The sequence below is a fragment of the Mchenga conophoros genome, linkage group LG7, assembly GCF_057382185.1.
Source record: "Mchenga conophoros isolate Kocher_MC1m ecotype Shallow Benthic linkage group LG7, M_conophoros_male_GT1.1, whole genome shotgun sequence".
Classification (NCBI taxonomy): Eukaryota; Metazoa; Chordata; class Actinopteri; order Cichliformes; family Cichlidae; genus Mchenga; species Mchenga conophoros.
Window position 1 is genome coordinate 4,177,393 of NC_140532.1, and position 9,429 is coordinate 4,186,821.

Here is a 9,429-nt window from a genome sequence, read left to right on the forward strand (position 1 = left end):
TCAGTGCTCTTTATAACCCCTACATGTAGATGGATCCTGTTCCTGGTATTACCTTCCTATCACAGAGAGGCTGGAGATGGTGCACATGCTTCCCCCGGCAACGAGATTGTGTGATATTTCAGGGGTGTGTGTGAATCTGGTGCTCAGGGCCTATTAAGGCTACAGATCAGACTAATTTTGGCTACATGCCTTTAAGATGCCTCAACATGTACTTGTGCCTCATACAGCAGGTGACTCATCAATATGCATGCTTAATAAAGTGTTTTAATCTCTTAATCTCTCTTCATCTTCTTTTCAAAACATTATTCCTGGTGTCGTTTCTCTTATTCTGTCTGTCAGTTCTTTGACAAAGTGAGGCCCAGCGCTCGATATATTCAAACAGCTTTTAAAAGATTATAGCGCACACGCAGACATGTGCTCTCATACCAATTTAGCAAGGCATATGTGTCCTTAATCCAACTGACAGTGTGTCGTAAACATGGCTGGTTGAGTCCTTCTGGCCACAGAGCTGAGGTAATAAATATCACTAGCCAAGTCAGCCCACTGCGTCTGATTCAATGTGAAAATCATGGCTTTAGCTGGTTATATTTACAGTGTCCTCAGAGTCTCAAATAGCAGCCAAACCCAGACAGGAAATGACTATTCTGACCATCAGTTTAACAACGTGCATAGGAAACACATATTTGAATTGGCATGCATAAATGGTGACACCTTCAAAAGGAAAATTAGAGTTCTGTTTTGCTATTACAACAAACTCTGTTAAATAAAGCACATGGCATTCGGCGCTGCAACAGTTTGCCAGACTGGGTCTGATCTGTGCATCTATGTGAGATTTCTAAACTCAGTTTTGTGTAGCTGAGAAGAATTTTAACAGATGGAAAAGAGAGGTTGTGGGAAGTTAGTAAATAATGATTAATCAGTGTAAGATGCTTCACAATGAGAAAGAAGTGCCTGGTGTTTTGATCCAGACTTAAAAGAACTGGAGGAAGTTCATGCCATTGAGATGGACAACACTTCTTTACATCTTTCAATTTAAATGTCTGTGAATGGCAAACTCACACTCTGTCTATGTTTCACTGGGGCTTAATGAGGTAGAAATAACTGGCCTGGACTGGACGGTTGTGGAGCAGGGGGGGAAATAGAGCAGGTCCTCATAGCTAAAGGTCAACTTTTGGCCTTTTTTCTGGGCCAGCTTCTCTAAAAATGCTGGAATAGCGCAAACAAGTTGGTGTGTGTATTAGCAGCTGCTGTGCTCTGTCAGGGGAGCTGTGGAGGCAGACGCATCACTGGACTACACTGATCTCAGATGTAGGATGCAGATTAAATGAGACAAAGGGTAAAATCTGCGACCCCCACCGACACCTCCTCCAAACTCCCTCACTCAGAAACCACCCACGCAAAGTAACCACCACCACCACCATCTCTGTCTCCCCCCCCCACACCCATCCCGATCTCTCAGCCTCAGCTCCATTACCTCCCTCCTCACAATGCTCCCATACTTCTCCAGTCTACGTCACCCCCCATTTCAATGCCTTTTCCTTTCTCCATCTCTGTCTCTCAGACTGAATGCAGAGGTCAGTTCAAAGGGCTGCCAGGCAGAGCTGCTGGCTGGCCCTAATGTGCCTGAGGCTTTGAAGTGAGGAGTGAATCTAAAAGGTGTGTACCCTCTTTATATACTGCGGCACAGCGATACAAACATGCACTGTGATTCCTGAACTCAGTTTATTCGTGTTTACCATGAACCAGTGTTAAAGCTTTTAATAAGCCTTGAGTAAATGCGAATTATAGAAGCTTTATTTGCAGAGCTTCTTCAGCCTTGCAGTCTATGCTACTGCTGTAAGTGTTCTGATATAAATATGATGGTTAACCCTTGTATGGTGTTCGGGTCTGTGAGACCCGTGTTCAGTTTTTTTCAAAAGAAAAATTAAACAATTAATTATTTTTTCACGTGTAAATGTGTTGTGTCTTTCCACTCACTCCACTTGATTATAACTGATTTATTTATAACATTTTATATAAAAGAAAAACGAGAAGCACATTAATTCATAAATGTGATCTAACAAAGGTAAAGGGAAAAAATTAACCATGTTTGCTGTTCATATGTCTTGTAATTGGGATGAAGTAAACATCTGTTGAGTAATTTAACATAAAATTGTTTGATAGTGTTAATTTGGAAAGCCAAAACTCTAGCGGGTCCACCAGACCCATGAACACTGGCTGAGTAACAAAAATATGAACACCACACAAGGGTTAAAAATATACTTTTTATAGATGTCAGAGAATCAAATAAAACCAAAATTAAAGAAAAAACATTACTTTAAGTTTTTATAAAGATCAGAAATATTACGATTTTTCAATAAAAAGCCTCCGGCTGCCATTAAATAACTTTAATCATTCACTTATGCTGCGTCTCAATGTTACTGAGCCTCTTCCGGCGCACAGGTACAGCAAAAATGGAGGCATATTTCTTACAGTTGGGACACTTAGCTATTTGTCGTGCCAGCTGCAGTGTTATTAGAGGAGCCGCTGGAATGTCTAATTGAATCAATGACTTTTTAACGTCTCTCGCTCTCCACATTATCCCTTAAAAGCTCATAAAGAGTTGATCTCCAGCCTTTAGCAACAACAAAGACGTCATTTCCCTACATATGTGAATATTAAATAGATTTCATCACTGAAAGGTTTCTATCAACACATGTCATCATTTTACCTCCTGCTTCTTTTGATGTTTGATCCTTCTTAGTTTACTATTTATTGAAAATGATTTTCCACAGGGAACACAGCTATCCTGAGAGAATCCCAATCTGAACAAAACTGAGAAAGAAAACTTGAAAGGAAGTGGTGCCTATCTATAACAATGGCCACCTTATTTTCATTTCCGGTTCTGGATAATATGAGGATGTGTCATCGTAGCTTTCGTAGTAACTGAATAATGACAAACATGCAGCAAGTATAGAAACAGAAAAATATGATAAGATTATAGTGACTGAGTAAGTGCTGAACGACTATATATAAGGATGAACATGGGAGCAAAAGATGAAAAGGCTAAAGCTGCTCATTTCCATGCCTGTTGACTCTTTTGACTACCCCAGTTCTTGTCTGTTGCTGTCTCCTTTCTCTGCTCTGTGCCTTTTGCCTCCTGGCTCTGGACAGAAATGGGCTCAAGCACTCGTCTGAGCTTTGAAGTCCTTTGGTTATCAGCCAAGCGTAGCGCTGTACCTGCAGCCATCTGTGAAGGGGCCGCCAGCAGCCGCCCATCGCTCCACTTCCCTTCCATGACTGAGAGGGGCCAGAGCCAGGAGTGGTGATGGGGCTGGCAGCGGCACTAAGTCCATGTTGGCTGACCGCACATGGAAGAGCCTATAGCTATGTCAAAGAATACAGGTGCGTATACTCGAGTGCCCCAATCTTACTATTTAATTCGGTACTTCTGTGCTCGTTTTAATATCTGTCTGTAAACAGTCCCCTCTCTCCCCTAGCCTCATCCGCCCACCGTGCCTCTTTCCCTCGGAAGAGGAGAAAAATGTAGAGGTTATGAAAGGCTTGATTAAAAACTGCAAACCATTTTTCACTCTGCGCTTCACATAATATGAAGAGACGGTTTGGATCTTTTGTTTAAATGAAGTGGCTGTGAGTGCGGTAGCTGTCCTCCCCATCCAGCTATAGCTCCGTACATCATCTGTTGCCCTTACAACACATGCTTTGTAGAACTTTTTTGTTTCATCATGTGTGCATGTGCACTCTGAGTCAAGATGAATGGCCAGATGAGCTCGTGGTAAATACTGCCAGCACTGGCAGCTCTCTTCCAGAGAGTACAATGTCAGTTATACATGTGCGGGTGGGGTTGGGGTGTGTGCGCGTGTGTGGTGGGGGCATTATCACAAACAATACGATTACGACCTGCGACAGTGTGCACCAAAAACAAGGTGGTGGTTGGGTTCTGGGGGTTACTGATGGGATAATCAAATAATACAAACCAGGAGAGACCGAGCAAGGCGGGAGGCAGCGGGGGAGTCTGGGTGGGGGTTAGGGTTAGGAAGAACAAAAAAGCTACAGTAGCCAGACCTCTTCTCCAAAGCAGCCTCCAATTACACACATACAACGGGGCTTCCAATCTGGCCATCAGGCTGTTGCTGAAGTGTCACATGGGTACCATGTGTGCTGGCCAATGGCCTCTCGGCTTATCAACAAACAGAGCGGGATGGAAGGACAGATAAGAGATAGACGTGGGGGTGGGGCGGGGAAGCGCAGGGTGGGAACTGGAGGGGGTCGTGTGTGGATGATGAGAGATTGCAAAGTGAGCAATGAAATAAATAAAGTGCAGATCATTCTTATGCCGCACTGTGCAATATTTTTCACATACTGAAAAAGTATTAGACATGCTCAGCGTTTAAAGTGTTTTTCATGCTGTAAGAATCTCTTTGTAGTTACTATTTAATAGGCCCAAGTTAACAAAATGGCTTATTCACTCTGTGCTGTGTTGAGAAGTAGTCAAATGTTAACCTTTGTTTGAACTGTAGCTTTCATAGACGATTAAAGCAATAGATGCGTTACCAGTGCAGAGACTCCCAGCATCACGCCTTTTAACAGACAGTGATATATCACGGTAGTAAGAGAAGCTATTAAAAATGTTCTTAGATGCTGATCCTAAATTATAAGGAAACCTCTCTTAAAGCTACAAAATGTATCCACTGAGTAAAACCAGAAAACACCAATCTGTTTCCCGCCATATCTTCACGGTAGATTTTCAAAATTATTAATGCAAATAGACTTAATATTGACTCAGTCTCTTTTCCGACGCAGCCTGGAGCCGTTACAGTTTTAGTCAGAACCAGAGGCAGATGTTTCAAACAAGCTGACACCGTACACAATGTGAAACAAAAGTGGGGGGGAGTGCTTTCGCACATGCATGAAAACCAACAGGGAAATGCCTTGTGCAAGCACTCGGAAGGGTTAAGGCTCCATCGCAACCCATCTCCCTCTTCGTCTTTGAAAAAAACTAACTAATGTCAGCAACTGATGTGGTCTCCAAGTACAAGGACCTCGGCTGATTCTGGGGTTTGAACTATATGACAGAGGCACTAAAGCAGCACTGGCTGATGAGAAAATGAGAAATGCAAAGTTCTCTTGCATCGTAGTCACATTTCTTTCTTGCAAAAGAAAAGAAGTGGAAGAATGATGTGCTAGAGTCTTGGAGGCACTTCTACTCCAGAGAAATTTGCTGAAAACAGTATATGAAAACTTGAGCCTGTTGAAATAGCCTGCTCATATTGAAGGCTTGCTCTCCTGTGTCAGGCTGGCCTCTACTAACCTGTCATTTCAGCTTTGCCTCAACCACCGCTCCCCCCCAACCCTACCACACACCCATCTGTTCCCAAAACTCTCAGAGCACACCTGTGAACTATTTCAGAACATCAGAGAGCTCACATAGCCCCCGTCTTCATATAAAACTCACATTCTACCTCCCTCCAAAGCCTCTGCTTCTTCTTCTAAATGCTTTAACAAATCAATAGCGCAAAGAATCCCAAAACCCTGGATTTCACTTTCTTTTCAGATAGGAAGCTCTGAATAATGCAGAGAGCAATACTTGTGGAGACAGCTTATCCATTTTCATAAACCTTTCTGAACAAACCCCCTCTCAAACAAGTCATGAGGTGAGGACTCAGGTCAACAAAAAGATCAAAATGGCCACTGAATAAAAGCGGGGAAAAGAGAGGTAAACATTCACAATGCTACCTACGAGGATCTGCAGTTCTGAAACTTTTTTCATGCGTGCTGTTTAAAGCCATTACTTATTAACTGTTTAGCTATCCTCCATCTCCAAGCTTGACTCTTTGTTCACTATGGACACTGAACAGCTAAACACACCACCCTGCTTGTCATAACAATCAGGAAGCGAGACTCTCCATCAGTTCCCCCGACTCTACCGTGGGGTGTGGCCCAGCAAGTGGCCGCAAAGGGTTCCATAGGGTTTTTCCTGCAATTCTAATCCAAGTTTAAAAAGCTGCAACCTTGGAGTCTGAGCCTGGGTTGTGGTCTGTGAGGAAGATATCAATCAAGCAGCTCCAAACAAGCGTGAGGGGGAAAGGGAGCCAGGCAGGCAGGGCTGAGGACAGTTTCTGAGAAACTCTTGCTCTCTCTGTCCTGTCTCTTTTCTCTGTCCTCAGTGGAGTAAGTTCCCCTCTTCAAGGGCAGGGTGCATTCCCCATACCAGGAAACCACAAGGTAATTCAAAGTCGCATTAACACATAATGGCTGCGCAGATGGATAAAACATTAATCTGCCTGTGATGCTGCAGCGCCTGTCACCACCGCCATCATCATCATCGGCTTCTGAGTCATACTCTGTCCATTTTTCCAGGCGGGAATGAATGAATCCACTCTGGAATAGTACTGCTTGACCTGTAAGCGGCAGATCTGCAAATGAAGTTGTTTTCCTGCCTGGTCCCCAGTTCTGCAGCTGTCTAATCCTCTTGCAGTTCTGCCCTACAAAAGGGTGATGGGTGATTGTGCAGGGACTCACAGACAGATAGAGACATATGCACATGCATGCATGAGCACACAGCAACACCCATATCTAGCCAGGCAGGCATGTTTGGCAGTGTCTGAATATTGGCTTTTCCACAGCTAGAGGCTGCTGGACCTGCTCAGCTCATCAGACATCCATCAAGGTGTCAGTTTGGGTTTTGAGACCAGGCTCCCAGGACGATCACACCGCTACCTTTTCTGGCAGCAGGTCTGCACGATGGCCTTCTATCTGGGCCAAGAAGGACTGAAGATAAACATTGAAAAAATATAGGCAAGAGAAAAACAACACAAATTGACACTAGCACAATGCCCACTGCCAGTCCTGAAAATCTCAGCCTTCTTTAAACAAATGCTTTCTCATAAGTGATTATGAATACGAGATCAGCAAACAAAAGCAAATGGGCTTTTCCTCAGTGTGCTTGACTTTAAACAATCAAAGGAAGTAGTCAATCACGTAGATTTAAGTTATTAGCTGCTCTGCAGACAAGCGGGAGTCATTAACATAATAGCCGATTTTCTTCTATGTGAAGCCCCCCCCCCACACCTATTTTCCACCGGAGACTTTGGTCATTTTCATGACTTCTCATAACACCCCTCCCCAACTCCGGGGAGGACAGGCAAGGTAATTAATTCCCCTTGCTGCCTCTTTCTCTTCTCTTCTCCTTCCCTCGGTGGTGAAGGGAAAAGCCAGGGAATGTAATTTACACTAATTACCTTTTGCATAGGAGTCTCATTTCAACTTTCCTTTTCATGTTGAAGCGCCAGAGTCTCAGGCTATGCCTCTAAGCTTCAACACCCCTAATGAAAAATCACTACAATATTGCTATAGGGACATAACAGCACACAGACAAGAGTTTGCAGGCACCTTATTGCGCTTCATGATGCTGTATATCCCCAAATGAGCCATCGTGTAACTCAAATATCCCTATTAAGACTCAGTTTTGCTCATGATAGTTCTCTAACGGCACTTTAAAGTGTGTTAAAAGTGTTACTTTGAACAGTTCTCTCTCTCAAAGTGAAAATCAGGGGTTCCGTTTAATGCCAGCAGAGGGACTATAGAGTGGACAAGAAGATAAGCAAACATGAGGCTGCTACAAACTAAATATGAGAAACACCAAGGCTCACCGTTTGCTTCTGCCACTATTCAATTTGTATAAGGATCTCATCAGTATGTATAGCTTACATCGTTGTTTCCCCTTTACTGCTCAGGGTTTTCTGTCCTTTTGTATATTAGATGAGCATCGCTACAGTTGCCTACTTCTGATTGATATGTAACTACTAATGAATTAAGTAAAAAAATGTATATATACAACATCAAATTGCACGTAATTTAATTTTTCCGTTACCACTGCTTTGTCACTCCATTTAACCTCTAGGTATTATTTGTACAGTAGTTGAACCATTCACAGACCCAGATTTTGCATGCGCGGATTATAATGGACCGCTTGCATTGTTTTACATTTAAAGGCTTGCTAGTCCACCTTGCAACGACATTGCAGTCAACAATCACTGCGTTTGTGTGTGAATTGTTCTCTTGGAATAATAACAAAAACGCACGGCAGCAAATAATGTAAGGGTACGGGGTAGTATTCTCTCAATTGGATTAGTCACAGCCAAATGCTGCAGCGATAGCTAATATGCTGTATTTAAGGCTGCATATCGTTTCCGGAACATAAATACGTATGTGAATCAATACCCCGAGGTTGACGAAGCGTTAAAAGTCAGATAGCCTAGTTTTTAAACTGATGTGGGGAGATGGGAGATAGAAGAATGAATGCAGGCGAAACTGGGACCGATCGGTCTCCGACCTTCTATCATTCCCTCTCCCTCTTCAAGCAACGCTAAAGAAATTTCTACCAGGAACAAACACGAGCACAAATAAACGTCCAAGTGTACGGAGAGTGGTAAATGTACCGTGGCCTAAACATATACTTATCTTTGACCTTATTCTGGAGGTTTGCAACCTCATCAGCGCGATTTTAACGGACACAGCTCAGACTGGCACCCCGATCTGACTGAGCCTTCACTAAAGCGCTAAGGCAAAAAAGCTGCCGGCGATCTGACAGTCGGCTCGTGTAAGGTTTAGAAAATCTAATATTAATACAGGTTGCATGATTTTGGCAAAATGAGAGAGCTTGCAACGCATCTTTCCTCCTACGTATGAGCCGCAATTCAGTTGTACCACGATTGACACAGTACACAGCAGCACTGGAGGGGAAAACAGCACGTTTTCCAAACCACCTTACCTTCGTATACAGGGGCCATCGGTGCAAGGATTTCTGTTATTCATGGCAAAAAATAAAGCGATATTTCTGTTCAAAACTCAATAAAAATCTGCCATCTTGAAATGTTGATGAGAGGGTCGACGCGGTCTCCTGCATTACTGGTCCAGTTCATTAGTGAGGAAAATACTCATAATTCATATCCAGGCGTTTTCAAAGCTAGGGTCCGATGCGAGGCGAGCGACAGACGACAGGCTGTGCAATTCAAATCCCACCCGCGGTGTGTTTCTGTGGGCTCAAATGATGAGCCACGATGACAGGTTTACTTCAGCTATTGTGCGACATGTCTGTGGAGTGAGGAGTCTCTGCAAAAGTTGCAGTGGTCAGAGCGCAGCGAGTTTGGTGTGCAGCGAGAGAGTCGAATGACGATCGAATCGATGAGGCAGACCCTGAATGTGTGTGTGTCTCTCTCTCCCCTCCCTCTCTCTTTCTGTCTGTCCATAGCAAAAAAAAAAACAAAAAAACTTTGGGTATAATAACACTACTACTACTACTGATAATAAAATATTCTTTATATTTTGTGTAATGATTAAAATAAGCTTTCAGATTCAGGGCGCTGGGCGCTTTTAAAAAAAATTAAGCGGTAACACCATTGTACTCATATAACTACTATAACTTAT

General features: G+C 43.2%; 1 protein-coding gene across 4 annotated transcripts in view; it reads right to left on the minus strand.

Moving 5' to 3' along the window:
• The window catches only part of hipk2 (homeodomain interacting protein kinase 2), a 68,773-nt gene extending 59,607 nt beyond the window's left edge, over positions 1 to 9,166 (minus strand). For 3 of the 4 annotated variants that reach the window (XM_085281615.1, XM_085281614.1, XM_085281612.1), the window contains exon 1: positions 8,774 to 9,165. In XM_085281615.1, the coding sequence (XP_085137741.1) occupies positions 8,774 to 8,792 (19 nt within the window). In that variant the 5' untranslated portion in view covers positions 8,793 to 9,165. Of the gene's footprint in view, positions 1 to 8,773 lie in introns of all 4 variants that reach the window. The other variant, XM_085281613.1, reaches the window with a different exon arrangement.
• Positions 9,167 to 9,429: the final 263 nt, after the last annotated feature.